The following is an 18,975-nucleotide window of genomic DNA, read 5'->3' as shown; positions in this document are numbered from 1 at the left end:
GCCCTGCGTCGCGCGGCGCCGGAAGTGAGTGAGCATTTCCGGCAGCCATCCCTGTGGTGCTGACATTCCCAACTGTTCCGTCCCGGGGGTCTTCCTGCTGTCATGAAGGACGTACCGGGGTTCCTACAGCAGAGCCAGAGCTCCGGGCCTGGGCAGCCCGCTGTGTGGCATCGTCTGGAGGAGCTCTACACGAAGAAGTGAGCGCCAAGCAGACGGGCCCTGGGCCCCGGCGCGAGAGCGCGACGGAGGGAGGGGCGGGTGGGGGAGCGGGCCCATGATGGGCTGAGGGCGCTCAGACCCGGGTTGGGGGGAGACGGGGACGGGTGAGGACCGGCTGTGCCGGCGAGGTTTGCTGAGGAACCCCGAGTGGCAGGGTCGAGGAATGAGAGGGACGGCAGACCGCGAGGGCCGAGCGCTGTAGCCAGGGTGTTTATTTGGGTCTGAGATTCACTGCTTCCTTTGGAGACCTGGGACTGAGGCTTCTGAACTCCTCTACCTTTGCTCTTACGAAAACGGTTCAGGGGTGGCCTTGGATTTTAGCTCTTGATTCCAGTGAAACAAGCAAACACGCTTTGAGGGCCACGTCGCCACCCACTTTGGGAAACAGATCTTGGTGATTCATACTTAGCCTTGTCGTAGTGTGACTGTATGTACAGTTACCTTTCTCACGGTCCGGAGCCGATAACCAGAGGCTAGTGCAGCTTTGCTGTCTTCCCTATGCACCCTGTGCAACCACTTACCCTCTCCCATTGTCCCCACCAGGCTTTGTGCCCCCAGAAAGGTCTTAAAGTTTAGGTTTGTTTAGAAACAGGATGAATTGCAGAACAATTGTTACTAAGCACTAACCTCATTTTAAAAATGAATAGACTGAGTTGTTGGCATTGGGCTGGAGCTATTCCGTAGAGAATCCATCTCCTGTGAGAACCTCCCCGTTAACAACCCTAGCATTTAATATAATACGTTTCACGTGGATGTTGCAGACATGTTTTCATATCAGCAGCCTTCTGCTGTTAGTTTTTGAGAGCAAATTGGTGTTTGTCAAATAATGGTTTGTGTTGGACAGCACTTGGTAGTTTTCAAAGCATTTTATCTGCGTTATTAAATACTAACCTTTGGGTTTTGGGGAAGTGCTATGTCACTGTCCTGAAGGTTTTATATATTAGCTTATTTAATCTTTTATTCACCCTTTTCACAGATGAGGAAACTGAAGCTCATTTTAATTGCCTTCCTAGCTAATAGGTAGAAGAGCCAGAATCTCAGGTTAGATATGTATGATTCCAAAGTTCTTGTTTCCAGTCAAACCTCACAATAATTCTTTGAGGTAATGTAGAACAATGTTCTCCATTTCATACCTGGGGAAACTGAGTCTTAGCGAAGTTAAGTGATCTCAAAGTGACGTAACCACTGAGTAGCAGAGCCAGGAAAAGAACTCGGGTGTATCACATCTGCTTTAGCATTGTTTCCACTACACAGTAGAGACCGGTTAGTATGGATTTAACATCTGTTATCAGAAATGCACTGGGGATCCAGACGGGTGGCTCATGCCTGGAATCCCAGCTGCTCGGGACACTGAGGCAGAAGAATCATTTGAATCTGGGAGATGGAGGTTGCAGTGAGCTGAGATAGCACCACTGCACTTGAGCCTGGGCACCAGAGTGAGACTCCATCTCAAAAAAAAAAAAAAAAAAAGAAGAAGTGAAATGAAATGAATTGGGGCAAAAGATTTTTGGGTTTAGTATTTTTTCAAATTTTGGAATGTTTGCGATGTAAACTTACCTGTTCAGTATCCATAATTCAAACATCTGCAATCTGAAATACTCCAACGGTCATCTCCTTTGAGCCTCATGCTGCTGCTCAAAAAGTTTTGGATTTTGGAGCATTTCGGATTTTAGAGTTTCGGCTTAGAGATACCCAACCTGTATTTGTGACTTGATAAGACCATCAAGGCTGAAGGTATCTGTGACTGGTATTAGTTTAGAGGTCTTCAGTGCTGTATGTTTTTCAGGTTGTGGCACCAGCTGACACTTCAGGTGCTTGATTTTGTGCAAGATCCGTGCTTTGCCCAAGGAGATGGTCTCATTAAGGTAAATAATTGTTGGCCATGCCACATCAGATTATGTGAATGTGCTAAAGGACTTTTTAAAATAAGGTCGGCTTTATGCTAGCGATAGTAATAAGCTACAACTTCGGCGATCACTTTCCGTCAGGTACTGGTCTGAGTGCTTCACACGGCAATCACTTTCCGTCAGGTACTGGTCTGAGTGCTTCACATGGCAATCACTTTCCGTCAGGTACTGGTCTGAGTGCTTCACACGGCAATCACTTTCCGTCAGGTACTGGTCTGAGTGCTTCACACGGCAATCACTTTCCGTCAGGTACTGGTCTGAGTGCTTCACACGGCCTTCATAGCAACATTGGCCAATGAGTACTACTATCATCTCACTCTATTGCTGTAGAAGCAAACACAAAACCAAGTAACTTACCATGGGTCACTGCTGATAAGTGGCAGAAGAGGATTCAAACACTGACATCTGGCTTTTTCTAAAATTCTAGCATAAAGTGCTATCTTACAGCATGCCTGAGTATCTTATTGTTCGTAGGCTTCTTTTAGTACTCTACTTTTAGAAAACTGTTATTCAGAAATTGAAAGTTGAGACCGAGTTAGAGGGTGGGGTAAGGTATGAGGAAGACTTCTGTCTATCAGAATCTTAGACCCCTTCCTTCAGCCGCAGTGACTGCTTGCTTGTCCAGACACTTCTGTCCTGGGTTATGTGGAGGATAAAGCACATTTTCTACTTGGGTCGAGGGTGGGTGGATTAGACGGAGAGCCCTAGATAATGTCACGCTGCCTCTATAATACAGTACTTTTAGAATTCTTTCAACGGGAAAAAAATATACACACTTTCTTTTCCAGCCTTCCCCAGATCCGCTAACATATCCCCACAAATTTGCTCACTGGTAGCCTCCTCTTGGAAGCTTTTCCTGACATCTTACTCTATGATGCCTTTCTCTGATTCTGAATGAATCAGATTCATAGCAGCATTGTAACTGATAGCTAGCTTACAATTACATCTTGAGTTATTTCTCCTGGATACGTTGCTTTAATGTGCTGACAATCGAGCTTACCACCTTACTGCCCTGCCACCTGGACTTGTAAGGTTTTCTTGTGGTTTATAGCCATCAAGTTGACATTTTACTACTCGAAGGAACTTAAAACCATCTTTAAACCTGGAGATCTTGCTGAATATTCTCTCTTTCAGATTACGTGGGAAAGTGATAAATAAGACCTGTCTTTTTGGGGTTTGTTTTGTTTTGAGACGGAGTTTTGCTCTTGTCGCCCAGGCTGGAGTGCAATGGCACGATCTTGGCTCACCGCAGCCTCCACCTGCGAAGTTCAAGCAATTCTTCTGCCTCAGTCTTCCAACTAGCTGGGATTACAGGCGCCCACCGCCACATCCAGCTCGTTTTTGTATTCCTTAGTAGAGACAGGATTTCACCAGTGTTGGCCAGGCTGGTCTTGAACTGCCAACCTCAGGTGATCCACCCACCACAGCCTCCCAAAGTGCTGGGATTATAGGCATGAGCCACAGCACCCAGTCTGAGACCTATCTTAATACTTGTTTCCTAAGGTTCTAAATTATCATGACAGATGATTCATAATTGTTTATCCTTCGCTTTCTTATGTTTAAATCACTTTTCTACACATGGCAAAAACATTTCCTAAACCTCACAGTAAGGTGATTTTATTTAGGTTGGCAGATTTGAGTTGACTTTTCCCATGGACAAAATAAACCTTTAAAAAATGTTTGGGATCCAGCCAACGTAAGTGTACAGTGGACAGTATTTATGAATTTGTAATCACCAGAAATAATTTTGACTTTCTGGGCTTAGTGGGCTTCTTTTTTAAGGTAATTTTTTAGATTAATAGATGTCAGGAAAGTTCAAACATTTCCTTCTAACAAGGAAGATACCTTTGAAACAGTCACTTGTAGTAAAAATGCAATTTTATTTATTTATTTGTTTATTTTTGAGATGGCATTTTGCTCTTGTTGCCCAGGCTGGAGTGCAGTGGCACAGTCTTGGTTCACTGCAACCTCCGCCTCCCAGGTTCAAATGATTGTCCTGCCTCAGCCTCTACATTAGCTGGGATTACAGGCACCCACCACCATGCCTGGCTAATTTTTTAATTTTTGGTAGAGATGGGGTTTCACCATGTTGACCAGGCTGTCTCAAATTCCTAACCTCAGGTGATCCACCCACCTCAGCTTCCCAAAGTGCTGGGATTATAGGAGTGAGCCACTGCCTGGCTGCTATTTAATTTATTTGGGGGGATAGGGGCATAGAGTCTCACTCTGTTGCCTAGACTGAAGTGCGATGGTGGATCTCAGCTCACTGCAACCTTCATCTCCTGAGTTCAAGCCATTCTCATGCCTCAGCCTCCCGAGTAGCTGGGATTACAGGTGTGTGCCACCATGTCCGGCTAATTTTTGTAGTTTTAGCAGAGATGGGTTTCGCCATGTTGGCCAGGCTGGCCTTGAACTCCTGTCCTCAAGTGATCCAGCCACCTCGGCCTCCCAAAGTGCTGGATTACGGATGTGAGCCCTGTGCGGGGACAAAAATTGCATTTTATTTAGTTGGCTGTTTCTTGCGTGCCAGATTTGAATATGCAATTGCCACAGGGATGTTCTCATCTTTCTACCTTCATATTCCAGAGGAACTACAGGGTCTCCTAATCCAAAGTTAAGGTCATTTGGAGGTTCCCTCTCCTACTGTGCCCACACTAGGCACTCTTTTGGCCCAGTTACCTAGCCATAAGCTCTTGTCAGCTCTCATTCTCTGTGACCAGCCCACATCTGAGTGAGTCTGGTTCACGTTACCCTTGAACCTCTCAGATTATCCATCCATCCTCACCACTGCTTCTCCCTAACCTCTCACATTGTCCATCCATCCTCACCACTGCTGCTCCCTAACCTTTCACATTGTCCATCCATCTTCACCACTGTTGCCCCCTGACCTCTCAGATTGTCCATCCGTCCTCACCACTGTTGCTCCCTAACCTCTCAGATTGTCCATCCATCCTCACCACTGTTGCTCCCTGACCTCTCACATTGTCCGTCCATCCTCACCACTGTTGCTCCCTAACCTCTCAGATTGTCCATCCATCCTCACCACTGTTGCTCCCTAACCTCTCAGATTGTCCATCCATCCTCACCACTGTTGCCCCCTGACCTCTGACATTGCCCATCCATCCTCACCACTGTTGCTCCCGACCTCTCACATTGTCCATCCATCCTCACCACTGTTGCTCCCTATCCTCTCACATTGTCCATCCATCCTCACCACTGTTGCTCCCTGACCTCTCACATTGTCCATCCATCCTCACCACTGCTGCTCCCTGACCTCTCACATTGTCCATCCATCCTCACCACTGCTGCTCCCTATCCTCTCACATTGTCCATCCATCCTCACCACTGTCGCTCCCTAACCTCTCACATTGTCCATCCATCCTCACCACTGCTGCTCCCTGACCTCTCACATTGTCCGTCCATCCTCACCACTGCTGCTCCCTGACCTCTCACATTGTCCATCCGTCCTCACCACTGTTGCTCCCTGACCTCTCAGATTGTCCGTCCATCCTCACCACTGTTGTTTCCTCACTCTCCTATCTTGGCCAGTGCTAGCCTCTGACTGGCCTCTCTCAGTCTCTTTCACCCGCTGTCCTCTCTGCCCTAGGCATGTTTCTAAAATAGAAATGTGATCATGTGTCTCCACCAGTTCAGCATTGCGTTCTGGGCAGAGACCAGTCTTCAGTGCTTTCTAGTCTGTGTCCCTCAGAAATACTCCTGAAACATAATGTATTTTTTTCTTCCTTGCCTTTGCACATGTTTGTTGCTGTCTGGAATGTTCTCTCAATTTCTTTCTCTCCCAAACCAAGTGGCCACCTCTCTGAATTGCCCTCATTCCTTGAAACTCAGGATTGCCACTTGTACAAAAGCTTTGAAGCCTCTCCCTTTGGCTGATCCCCTTCTGTGTTTTTTTTTCTTTTTGCTCTTAAATTCACTCTTGTAATTTATTTGTTTAAAGACTATCTTCAGTAGACCAAGAGCTCCTTGAAAACACATCATTTGTCTTACACAGTCTGTGTTACAGTACCTAGCATAGAGTCTGAGGAAATGCTGAAGTATGGAATGGCTAAGAAATTTGATAATGGTGCATAGTTAGCCTTAACCTTCTAAAATCTGAAGGAACTCCATTCCATTTGATTAGTGAACCTTTATTCAGTTTTTATTTCATTAATTTAATTGGTGAACGAAATGTGTATTTCAAATCTAATTGAAATTTATCTGAAACATGTTTACACAGACGATACACACTTCTTATACAGTCCATTATTCATTTTTAAATATTCTTTCTTCCAAAAAAGCTGCATTGAAAGACAAAAAATTCTTTGATACTGTGTAAAAGTGAGATGCAAACTTTTTTTTTTTTTTTTTTGAGACAGAGTCTCACACTTCGCCAGGTGCCAGGCTGGAGTGCAGTGGTGCGATCTCGGCAACCTCCGCCTCCCGGCTTCAAGCAATTCTGTCTCAGCCTGCTGAGTAGCTAAGACTACAGGCATGCGCCACCACATCCAGTTAATCTTTGTATTTTAGTAGAAGCGGGGTTTCGCTATGTTGGCCTGCATGGTCTCAATCTCTAGACCTCATGATCCGCCCGCCCCGGCCTCCCAAAGTGCTGGGATTACAGGTGTGAGCCACCGTGCCCGGCCTGAGATGCCAACTTCTGATACAAATTTATTTCACTGTCAACTTCGATGATAAAGATGGGAGGCACAGGGCATCATGGTTCAGGTAAATGATGCAAACCAGAAGCTTCTGTCCATTCAGGTCTCCTACAGCAGAGCCACATACTTGACGCTGATACTAGGTGACTTCTTTTCTTCCCTTCCGTTTCGTAGTTCCCTCTCCTTGCTGAAGACGTTGGTCACCACCTCCCATCTTTCCTGTCCTTGTGTTTGGTTTAGGTGTTGTTTATGCTGCACACAACACTGCTGACTACGTGATGGGAAATGTACAAGACGGAGACTGCCGTCTCCCTGTTTGAGCTGAACCCACACTCTGCCTTTATATTGGACATTGCGATTCCATTCTCTAGACCACATTTTATTTTTCTCAAGAAATACATTAGTCCAGCCGCTGAACATACATCTTGAATCTCTAGCTGTAGGGTTTTCAACAGTTTTACTTAAGGGGATTCACCTTCCTTCCACAGTGGTCTTATTATTATTTAAATAAGCAGGATAGATACAAGTACACCTGTCCTGGTCAGCCAGGGACCACACGGCAGCTCAAACTGTCTTCACAGCGGTCCAAACAGCAAGCCCATAAGCCACAGGGAGGAAACTGGGGGAGCATTTCAATCTGATAGTCTATTTAACTTATAATACCTGGAAGAAAGAATATAGGCATTTCTCTGGAGGTTCTTATAGGTCAGTAGTCTAATTCCCAAGGCTAGAAGAAACCTAATTTTCCTTAATAATCTGTTGATCTTTTTTTTTTTTTTTTTGTCGAAATGGGGTTTTGCTCTGTTGCCCAGGCTGGAATGCAGTGGTGCAATCTCGGCTCACCACAACCTCTACCTCCTGGGTTCAGGCAATTCTCCTGCCTCAGCTTCCCAAGTAGCTGGGATTACAGGCGTGTGCCACCACACTTGGCTAATTTTTGTATATTTAGTAGAGATGGGGTTTCACCATGTTGGCAAAGCTGGTCTTGAACTCCTGACCTTGGATGATCTGCCCGCCTCAGCCTCCCAAAGTGTTGGGATTACAGGCGTGAGCCATCGTGCCTGGCCCAATAATCTGTTGATCATTTATGTGAATTGATATAAGCCCTAATATGGTCTCCTGTCATTCTGAAAACATTTATGCATTGCTTACTATGTGATGGGCATTGTGGTTTGCACACTCCTAACTGGATAGCATTGATGCAGCTGCTTTACTAAAAATCGTGTTTGGGGTCTTTGCAGAATAAAAGACATCCTGTAATTTCTCTCCGTGTTTTGGTTCCACAGCTTTATGAAAACTTCATCAGTGAATTTGAACACAGGTAAAACCTTTTCCTCAGTTTTTTACTTTGAAAATGAGTATATTGATACTCACTGGTACTCAAAGGCTGGTGGCTTTTATTTCAGGGTGAATCCTTTGTCCCTGGTAGAAATCATTCTTCATGTAGTTAGACAGATGACTGGTAAGTCTTTCTTTTATAAAGGAGCAGATCCAAATGGTAGTTAAAATTATCTCGAAATATATGTTAATTGAACTTCTGTGCTTTCCGTATCAGATACTGTGTTTTCATTATACTTTATGGTCAAAACCTGAAGATTGTCTTACTTAAAGGTGTCGTGGTTGGTAGCAACCAGACTGTTGATGGTCCTTCTGACTTTGTTGTTCTTTCTTTTCTAGATCCTAATGTGGCTCTTACTTTTCTGGAAAAGACTCGTGAGAAGGTAAATGTGAGATTTGAGCAATACCTTTTAGAGTGTATGTGACTTACAGTTTCTGTCCATGCTCACTGTCCAGACCTTTCAAGACCACAAGGTCTCTGGTCATCAAGGTTAAGTTAGTGTATAAGTAGCTGGCCTCCTTAGTCAGCTGCCCACATTCTGAGGTTTCTCGTTTTTGTTTTTGATGTCTTAGGTGAAAAGTAGTGATGAGGCAGTGATCCTGTGTAAAACAGCAATTGGAGCTCTAAAATTAAACATCGGGGACCTACAGGTTACAAAGGTGAGCTCACCATAATACAGATTTATCTTTGGGGGTCCAAAGTGGCTCCCGCCGGAGGTCATGGCGCTTGCAAAGGCGAGGTCATCAGTTCAAGGCTAACCTGAGCAACCTCATAAGCTCAAACTGATTGGCAAAAAAAAAAAAAAAAATACAGATTTATCTTTGGTTTAAAATTATTTAAAACTATAGGGAAAAAATAACCTACTTTTCTTCCTGTTTATTTTAAAACATTTTTGTGAAAAGTTGCAAAAATAACACAAAGAACTCTATACCCCAACCCAAATTCCCCATTGTAGACCTATTTTTTGAGATGGAGTCTGGCTCTGTTTACCCAGTCTGGAGTGCAATGGCACAATCTCATCTCACTGCAGCCTCTGCCTTTCAGATTCAAGTGATTTTCCTGCCTCAGCCTCCTGAGTATCTGGGATTACAGGCATATGCCACCACACCTGACTAATTTTTTTAAATTTTTTTGTGTTCTTAGTAGAGTCAGGGTTTCACCATGTTGGCCAGGTTGGTCTTGAACTCCAGACCTCAAGTGATCCGCCCACCTCAGCCTCCAAAAGTGCTGGGATTAGTCATGAGTCACTGTGCCCGTCCCCGCATTGCTACCTTTACCTTTGCCTCTGTGTGTGTGTGTGTGTGCGTGCGCGTGTGTGTGCACGTGCGTGTGTGTGTGCGTGCGCATGTGTAGCTTTTTTCCAGAACCACTTAAGGATAAGTTGCGGATGTAATGCCTGTTGCCCTTAGACAAATGAACACTCCCCTGTGTTACCACAGCACATCCATCTAGTAGTGACCCAGCATGGCCTGAGTCAGTCCAAAGCACACTGGTTCTCCCTGACCACGGTTAGCCTGCACACCACTGACACATCACGTGCTCCATCTTCCCTCTGCCTCCTAAATGTTGTTGAAGTATCCTGTCTATTTTTATGTCTGTCTTATGTTCATTTTAGTGCAGTATGGGGGACAAGTATGGATGTGGGGAGCAGTGAAACCAGCATATGTGGTTGGTCCGCCTTGTCTAACCAAAGCCTGCGTGTGTTTGTGTTTGCTTTGGTACTCGGTACTCACCATGTTAAAGAAAATATTGGAGGTTAGGGTTAAAAGGGTTCATGTTCTCATTGCCCTGAAAAGATGCCTTTTATTGCGTATTGTTTCTCCATCCTAACCCCTATGCATACTTACTGCATTTTATTTTGAAACGTTTAGGACATGTTGAAAGCCGTAAGTCACAGTAAAGAATGCTGTAATAGGCATCCATGTGCCCTAACCAGCTTATGAATGAAGCAGCACGACAGGGCGCCAGTGCCCTTCAGACCACACTTCGCCCCCAGCCAGGCTCCGTCTCATGCCCGTGCACTTCCTTGTGCTTCATTAAATAGGGGTGTGTGACTCTTGTTTTCACATTGGCTTAGTGCTAGATGCCAGCGTCATCATGTTGATATGTGTAACCAGTGTGCTTTGACTCCTGTATGATACTTCATTGTATAAGTGTTTCACAGCATGTGTATCCAGTCTCCTATTGAAGAGATTTAGGGCCAGGCGTGGTAGCTCACACCTGTAATCCCAGTACTTTGGGAGGCTAAGGAGGTAGATCACGAGGTCAGGAGTTCTACACCAGCCTGGCCAAGATCGTGAAACCCCATATCTAATAAAAATACAAAAATTAGCTGGGCATGGTGGCAGGCACCTATAATCCCAGCTACTTGGGAGACTGAAGCACAGAATTGCTTGAACCCAGGAAGTGGAGGTTGCAGTGAGCCGAGATCACACCACTGTACTCCATCCTGGACAACAGGGAGACTCTGTCTTAAAAAAAAGAAAAAGAGTCATTTTACTATCACTAACAATAATGCTGTATTTCAGTGCCTGGTCCCTTGTGTATGTGGGCAGAATCGTCTCACCAGGAGACTACAGATAACAAGCACATGCATCTCTGCCTTTGCCAGATGTATCCTCCCTCAGCACCATGTGAGCACTCCGGAAGCTCCATGTCTTCAGCACCTGATAGTTTCAGGCTCCTTAACTCTTGCTGATCTGATGGAAGTGAAACGATATCTTATCCGGGGTTTAATTTGCATTCCACAATTACTAGTGGTTTATTTCTATTTGTGTCTCCAAAGTTGTCAACTGCCTATTAATGTCTTTTGCCCATTTTTCTACCGTGTTGCTTGTCTCCTGACTGATTTGTAAGCATTTTTATATTTCCTTGGTCATAATTGCTGGTGGGTTATATATGCTGTAAGTATCGTTTCCCAGTCTATAGCTTGGCTTTGTACTTTTTTCTGTGTTTTGGATGAAGTTTTCCATTTTAATGTAGTAACATTGATCAGTCTTTGTCTTTGTGGTTTATGTTTTCATCCCACAATATATTACTTTAAAAATCTTAGCCAAGCACAGTGGCTTGCACTTGAAATTCCAGCTACTACAGAGGCTGAGGTGGGAGAATCACTTGAGGCCAGGAGTTCACGACCACCCTATGCAACAGAGTGAGACCCTGTCTCTAAAAAAATTAAATAAATAAAATTTTAACATAAAAAGAGATGATTTTGCTTCCTATGTGTAGGAAACAATTGAAGATGTTGAAGAGATGCTCAACAGCCTTCCTGGTGTTACATCAGTGCATAGTCGTTTCTACGATCTCTCTAGTAAATACTATCAAACAATCGGAAACCACGCGTCCTACTACAAAGATGCTCTGCGGTTTTTGGGCTGTGTTGACATCAAGGATCTACCAGGTAATAACCTAGGCCATCGAAGTCCACGTCACACAGGAGCATATTCTCCAAACATAGCAGCTATGAGGTGCTTGAGGTGATAGTTCTCGGAAATTACTAAGATGGGTCTGGGCATGGTGGCTCACGCCTGTAATCCCAACACTTTGGGAGGCTGAGTCGGGTAGATCGCCTGACATCAGGAGTTCAAGACCAGCATGGCCAACATGGTGAAACCCTGTCTCTACTAAAAATACAAAAAAAACATAGAGAGCTAAATTTGACGGTAGGTGCCTGTAATCCCAGTTACTCAGGAGGCTGAGGCAGGCAAATCACTTGAACTCAGGAGGTGGAGGTGGCAGTGAGCTGAGATTGCAGCACTGCAGTCCAGCCTGGTGGCAGAGTGAGACTCCATCTCACCAAAAAAAAAGAACTCAGATGGATTCATCCTGTTTTGAAGAAAAAAATGGGAAAATTTGCATAAGCTTTACTTTCTTTTTTTTAAATTTTTATTTATTTATTTTTTCCTTTTTTTTTTTTTTGAGACAGAATTTCGCTCTTGTTACCCAGGCTGGAGTGCAATGGCGCGATCTTGGCTCACTGCAACCTCCGCCTCCTGGGTTCAGGCAATTCTCCTGCCTCAGCCTCCTGAGTAGCTGGGATTACAGGCACACGCCACCGTGCCCAGCTGATTTTTTGTATCTTTAGTAGAGATGGAGTTTCACCATGTTGACCAGGATGGTCTCGATCTCTTGACCTCATGATCCAGCCGCCTCGGCCTCCCAAAGTGCTGGGATTACAGGCTTGAGCCACCGTGCCCGGCCTTATTTTTTTTTTCTTTTATATATAAGCTTTACTTTCTATGTTGTATTTGTCTCCGGCATTTAATCTAGATGAAAATGTAAAAATGAGGCTAATTCCTCCTAGCTCCTTTACTGCTCCTTCTCCAGCTCCCTACTGCTACCCAAGTCATAGGTCTTTTAGGAAGTACCATGATGTGACTACTTTCTAAGCCCACCCACCTACTACCCTGCCATGGGAAGAAGGACACATGAAATCCCTATGGCCGAGACACTTGTTTTGAAAACTAAAATTCCAGACCCATGGGGAAAAACTACTAAATCTTTCAAGGATTCCAGAGTGGAAAGAAAACAATGAGTTTTGGGGAAAGTGCAAGGAATATATGTTCAGAAAGTAAGTTTTCAGCAGAGTTTAGAAGTTCCTCACAAAACACTGTTGTCGTTAAGGAGACCAGCAACTCTTACAGTGTTGATGCAGTTTTTATTACTGTATGTCAAGAAAAACAGAAAAGGAGCTGAGGTGGTCAGAGAATAATGGACTTGCTGTCTAGGAACAGAAAGTAAGTTAATTCTGGTCTGAAAAGAAGCTGGGTTGGGTAACTTAAAGATAAATAACAATATTCCTTGCCATAGCAGGTAAGAGATTTAAGGAACTGGTGGGAAGTGGCACAGCTGAAAATATGAATAGATTCAACTGTCTTTAAGAAAAAAATAAATAAACGAATGCTCTTTCCATAAAACCCATGTGTGTGTGGTTCCTGGTGAATCTAAGTCAACCCAGTACTTTAGAAGAAGCGTCATACACGCTTACAAACAGTGGTTTTTTTACTTTTTTGTTATATGAGATTTTGAAAGCTAAACAGGACTGATTATTGTGACTGATAGTTAAGTGGGCCTGTGTTGCTACCACAGTGTCTGAGCAGCAGGAAAGAGCCTTCACACTGGGCCTAGCAGGACTTCTCGGCGAGGGAGTTTTTAACTTTGGAGAACTTGTAAGTTGACCCTGGGCTCAGCTTCCTTAACAAGGAAAGGGGAGACTAAAGTGTTACCAGCTGACGATCTCTGTCCTCACAGCTCATGCACCCTGTACTGGAGTCCCTGCGCAACACTGACCGGCAGTGGCTGATTGACACCCTCTATGCCTTCAACAGTGGCAACGTAGAGAGGTTCCAGACTCTGAAGACGGCCTGGGGCCAGCAGGTGTGACTCCCACGATGCCCAGCCCTTATTCCCCTGTGTATTTATCACTCATACAACAGATGTTCATTGAGCATCTTCCCTACATGCCAGGCACACAGGAAGGCACTGGGCAAAGAGGAGACCAAGACAGGCTAGTGCTTGCTCTCATGGAGCAGAGAGCCAAGTGGTTAGTTAGCTACAGTGTTACTCAGTGCCACAGAGGAAGGGTGAGGGTATTCTGAGAAAGCAGCTGAATGTGGGCCCTGCATGTATGCTGGGTGCAGGGGGTGTCTCAGAAGGTGTCCCAAATCCCAGGAAGTCACAGTGACCTAAGGTCATCATCTGTGTGCCCTTAGGAATGAGTGAAGAGGCACAGTACGAGTGCACTTAGCCAAGGGGAAGGAAAATTTTAGCATGTTAGCTGAACTGAAAGAAGGATGTGTGAAACCAACATGAGTGGGTGGGAGAGAGGGTGAGATGAAGGAGCAACAAGTGCCTGGTGTAGGGAGGACGGTCAGTTCACCTCAGTGCAAGGGAAGGGCGGGCAGTGGGTGAAGGAGCCTCTGGAAGGTGGGAGTCAGTGAGAGGTGCTTAACAAGGGCTTGAGCTTTAATGGTAAGTATGTTCTTTTTTAATGAAGTTGTTAGAAGTAAATATTAATAAAATGTTGACAGTGGTAGGAATTATGGTTATTTTTGTATTTTTCTGAAATTTTCAAATTTCTCAGTTTAAAATAAAGTTGTAAAATTCATACGTGGTAGAGCAGGGTAGATACGGACGGGGGCACTGTGAAGAGGCAAAAAGCACAGATGCAGCCAGAGCTAACTCTGGTCTGAGTATTTATTGATATCTCAAAAGGAAAAAAAAAATGTGCCACTCAGAAAGGAAGATGGCTGGTTATAGCAATTTAAAGAAAAAAATTCAGAGATGCATGTTGGCAGCATCTGTTCTGGAGTGGGAGTAAGCCCTTCCCACAGAGCTTGACCTGTCCAGTGCTTGTGGCAGAAAGGTCCCCATTGGGGCTGCCTGTGTCAGGATATGAATTGCTATTTGAGTTAAGAAAACAAGTCTCCTTGGTTTAATTCTGTGCTTACTGGGTAACACTTTAATCCACTGTAAGAAGAGATTATGCCAGTCTTGGAGACGGGTATATTCTAGTTCTCATGACGATGATATTTTTCATTATAAATTAATAACTTGCTTTTTGATTCAGAACAAGTCTCTAGAACTTAAGGAAGCTGTTCCTCAGAGGAGCTCCACTTGCACTGTGCTGACTGAGCAGGCAGCACCCCCTGAAGCCTCCTGGCCATCAGGCATGTCCTTCCCACAGCGCCTTGACCAGGATGGTCTTCTTGAAATGCCTGTACCCTGTTAGAGATCTCACCTTGTCAACTCCTTGCCTTGACAAACAGTGTCCCAGTTAGGCACTGCTCTGTAGATTTCCTAAGAGTGAAGTTAGATCACTGAAGCTGTTATTGAGCTTCAGTATTCTGCTGTGTAAAACGTTTGGATCTGCTTAGCTGCTTTTTGTTCCGTCTACTGTTGAATGAATTCCAAAGCCCCAGTTGGGTAGCTGGTAAGCACAAACATGGATGACACTGCCTGTCTCTCTATACTTTACAGCCTGATTTAGCAGCTAACGAAGCCCAGCTTCTGAGGAAAATTCAGTTGTTGTGCCTCATGGAGGTGAGCAAGCACCCAGGAGCCACTGTGTCTGTGGTTTAAGATTTTGGTCAGGTGGGGCGCTACACTCTCCAAGCCTGTCCGGAATACAGTCTGAGCTTTCAGTGGTGCTTCTGCCATGCACCACTCTCTTCACCATGTTTCTTTTCCTTTGCCACCACTTGCTCTTTTAAGTTGATACTTGGGTCTTACACCCCCTCACCCACCACCCACCACTGCTCCCCCGAGGCCTTCTCTGGCACCCCCTCACCCGCCACTGCTCCCCCGAGGCCTTCTCTGGTACCCCCTCACCCGCCACTGCTCCCCCGAGGTCTTCTCTGGCACCCCCTCACCCGCCACTGCTCCCCCGAGGCCTTCTCTGGTACCCCCTCACCCGCCACTGCTCCCCCGAGGTCTTCTCTGGCACCCCCTCACCCGCCACTGCTCCCCCGAGGCCTTCTCTGGTACCCCCTCACCCGCCACTGCTCCCCCGAGGCCTTCTCTGGTACCTCCTCACCCACCACTGCTCCCCCGAGGCGTTTTCTGGCCATCTGAGTTGAAATGAAGTAGCTGCCTCCTGGTGCATGTCCCTTCCTGTCAATGTGCACATCTGTCTTTCCCACAAGAGTTTAGGCTTCTTGAGGAAGTGGACCTTACATTGCTAGTTTCCCTGGAAAACTGTGGCCTCAAGTACTTGTTTGGGGATGGAATAATGGCTACCGTCAAAAATTCCTATAAGGCTTATTTTTGCTATTATCCTTATCTAAGCATTGAAAGCTTATTCTTAAAAAGATGTATGTCTAATATTAGGAAATTTTTCAGTATATGGGGCACTAATAAGATTATCTTTGCTTTCAGGGCCAATATTAACAAAACACCCTTATCAATCAGTCCATTTTTATTTGGAAAAATCGTTTAAAATAGTTAATAATTTTTTTTTTCAGATGACTTTTACACGACCTGCCAATCACAGACAACTCACTTTTGAAGAAATTGCCAAAAGTGCTAAAATCACCGTGAATGAGGTACGGTCCCTAGGCTCAGGATGTTACAGTGGCAAAGCCACCACCTGGAGTCAAGGCTCTCGTGTGAGCACTCTGCTCCCTAGACAGTGGAGAACGATGGGAGAAGCAGTATCCCCATTTCAGACACCACCTGGGTTCGTGGGTGTGTGTCAGGCCATCTTGTCTCACACTCTTTGCACAGGTGGAGCTCCTGGTGATGAAGGCCCTTTCGGTGGGGCTGGTGAAAGGCAGTATAGACGAGGTGGACAGACGAGTCCACATGACCTGGGTGCAGCCCCGGGTGTTGGATTTGCAACAGGTGATGTGATTGAGACCCATTTGCCTCTGTGGGTGTTTTGGGGTTGTATCTATACTGTCTTCATTTCATTTGGATGAAAGCCGTTTAGGAAGAAAGCATTATTAGACACGAGGTTTTGGAGAAGGAATTACTGCTATTGGATTTTCCTAAGAGCCTAATTTAATGCAAGCCTGAGATTTGAACCCTGCATTTAAAAGCTTATTATGACAATAGTGCGGTTGTGCTCATGGTGCCTTTTAATCTTGAGATAAGTGCTCTAGTCAGACCATTCCTGCTTCTGTGATTTGAGCTCACATCCACCTACTCACATTTGCTGGAAATGTAATCCTGTAGATTTCCTTGATTCTTGTCTGCTTGCTTTCATGCAAGTTTTTTCTAAAGTCCTTGTGATAAGAATTAACCCGGGCAGTCCTATCACACTCCCCTAGCTGAGAGATCCTTTTTATTAGAGCTGCCCTAGAGAATTAGCTCTCATCAGGTGCTGTGGTGTTGGCCACTTGGCCTGTGACTCCTGAGTGTCTTAATGCCCCTTGTGTGTGCATTTGCATTTCAGATCAAGGGAATGAAGGACCGCCTGGAGTTCTGGTGCACAGATGTGAAGAGCATGGAGATGCTGGTAGAGCACCAGGCCCATGACATCCTCACCTAGGGCCCCCTAGGTCCACCTGTGGTCCCCTTTGACTCACCTGAGAGGCGTTTCTCCAGCCGATAAAGCTGGCTGTCAGATGGTCTACATTGAATTGGGGTAGGGGTTGGAATCGTGTCTGTAGGACAGACTTTTCTTGCTATAAAAACAGAGGACTGTCCCTAATGGGGGCCAGGCCACAGGCAGAAGCCTCCTTTGTGGGTCTCTCCTGCAGCAGATGGGGGTCTCTGAGTTTTAGGTCATAAGGGAGAGAAACTGTGTATGAGGCGGGAAGTGCCCTCAAGTCTGTGTACTCCGAGGTTGATCTCCATTCCCCGTCCACCTCTGCGGACATCTTTTCCATTGTGGTGTGAGAATGTTCCTGTAATAAACACCTTTGCTTTCTTCTTCTCATGGCTCTGTTTTCCTGGGCTTAGCTTCCAGGCCAAGCCTGTGCCTGGAGGTTAAAAAGCATGAGTTGGAACCTTGAGAGGATTTGGTGGGGGTAGCCTTGGCCTTCTCCTTCCTGCACATAAAGTAGACTAGGGCAGAACCCAGCCCCAAGGACCACCGAGGAAGCTGGTCCTGTCTTTATTGTTAGAGAGACCCACGGGTATCCGCTCCCTTCTCCAGCCCTCTCAGGTACCTGCCCCAACTCAGGCATCCACATCCTTGTCACCACTTGTCACTCAAGTAGCTGGCAGCATCTGTGACCTGGTGTGCACCAGCGCTGACGTGAGCCATCCCTGGGACTGGGCATGTAAAGGAAACTGCCTTGAGGTGCCCCTTCTGGGAGTGGAGTGCACATGTACAAAGAAATCACAGAGTGAACGGCAGGTGGAAGGACGGTTTAATGCTGTCTTTCAGTCCTGTGCCTGCGGTGACACTAGAGCCTTTATGCTCTGGGGTGCTTCTTGTAGTTTTCCACGTGGCTTAAGATCCAGCCTGCAGGACCCAGGAAGGTGATGAATATGAGTGAGAGCCCCACGGCCTGCTCCTGATGGAGAAAGCACACACGAGTTTACTAGGCTGGTAGAGGGGTCAGGCCTGGGCCACTAAGGGAGGTTGCCTGTCTGCCCTCTGTCCCTCAGGGGGATTTGGGAGAAAGACTGCCCCTGGCCCCTCCCTCCCCTAGCCGTGTTATCTCCATCTGCCTTCAAATTTCTGGGTAGTTGTGAGCAGTGAGAAACCACTGTCATCAACATGGCTGGCAGCCTCTAGCTCTCATCAGGGAGGACGACCTCTGAGAGACCAGGAGCCCTGGGTTTCCATCTGTGGGGCTGGCTGCTTGTCACAGCCACATCCCTCTGCCTGAGAGCCTGCCTGGCTGCATATACCAGAGAGACTCAGACCCCGTGTGCACTGAACCCATGAAACTTCCCAGTATATGGGGAACTAATGATGTCAGCACTGTACAGAGCAGCAGAAACAGCCACGATTTTAAGTTGCATGCAAACAAGCGCAGGGCCCGTCCTCTAAAGGGCAGTCCCGTTCGGAGGGCTGCGTCGAGTTCAGAGTCCCCGTGCTCTGTGTGTGCACCTGTGCCCACAGCAGAGACCCCATCTGCACCCCTGTGTTCCGAGTGGCTGAACTTAGCCAGGTTCTGAGGCACCAGCCAGATTTCACCCTCACTCAGTTTCCTCCTGAATCAGCCTGGGCCCAGTCCTCCCACCCTGTTTCCTAAAGCTGAATCCGATGCCAGGTTGGAGACCGATTCTTCCTTTTGGCTTTAGCCACAGAGGTTTAAGAGCAAATCTGGCCTAGAATGGGGACCTTAGTGTAGGTTCAGGCCTTAGCTGTATGACCTTGGGCAAATGACCTTCTTGACCTTGGTTTATTTCTGCTGAAAACAGACATTCGTACTCGACTGGAGTGGAAATAGTTAAC

General features: G+C 46.0%; 1 protein-coding gene across 2 annotated transcripts; it reads left to right on the top strand.

The window, feature by feature from the left end:
* Positions 1 to 26: 26 nt before the first annotated feature.
* On the top strand, positions 27 to 17,498 carry PSMD13 (proteasome 26S subunit, non-ATPase 13). Of its 2 annotated transcripts, XM_002755708.6 has the most exons (13): positions 27 to 197; positions 2,006 to 2,084; positions 8,071 to 8,105; positions 8,191 to 8,246; positions 8,462 to 8,505; positions 8,696 to 8,782; positions 11,352 to 11,523; positions 13,212 to 13,291; positions 13,374 to 13,499; positions 15,102 to 15,164; positions 16,085 to 16,165; positions 16,347 to 16,463; positions 17,017 to 17,498. In XM_002755708.6, exons 1-13 carry the CDS (start codon positions 103 to 105, stop codon positions 17,110 to 17,112), a joined length of 1,131 nt encoding a protein of 376 aa, XP_002755754.1. In that variant the 5' UTR covers positions 27 to 102; the 3' UTR covers positions 17,113 to 17,498. The 2 variants fall into 2 exon arrangements, with proteins under 2 accessions (XP_002755754.1, XP_054097275.1); XM_054241300.2 differs by lacking the exon at positions 8,191 to 8,246.
* Positions 17,499 to 18,975: the final 1,477 nt, after the last annotated feature.

This window comes from Callithrix jacchus, chromosome 10 (assembly GCF_049354715.1).
Source record: "Callithrix jacchus isolate 240 chromosome 10, calJac240_pri, whole genome shotgun sequence".
NCBI lineage: Eukaryota > Metazoa > Chordata > Mammalia > Primates > Cebidae > Callithrix > Callithrix jacchus.
This window is presented reverse-complemented; position numbering and strand designations above follow the sequence as displayed.

What these genes read in the sequence shown, in the direction of transcription:
- PSMD13 (XM_002755708.6), top strand. Translation starts at nt 103, where the DNA reads ATGAAGGACGTACCGGGGTTCCTACAGCAGAGCCAGAGCTCCGGGCCT. An exon ending in TGTAGTTAGACAGATGACTG is followed by an intron (nt 8,247 to 8,461) that starts GTAAGTCTTTCT and finishes TTTCTTTTCTAG; the next exon opens with ATCCTAATGTGGCTCTTACT. An exon ending in GGGACCTACAGGTTACAAAG is followed by an intron (nt 8,783 to 11,351) that starts GTGAGCTCACCA and finishes TCCTATGTGTAG; the next exon opens with GAAACAATTGAAGATGTTGA.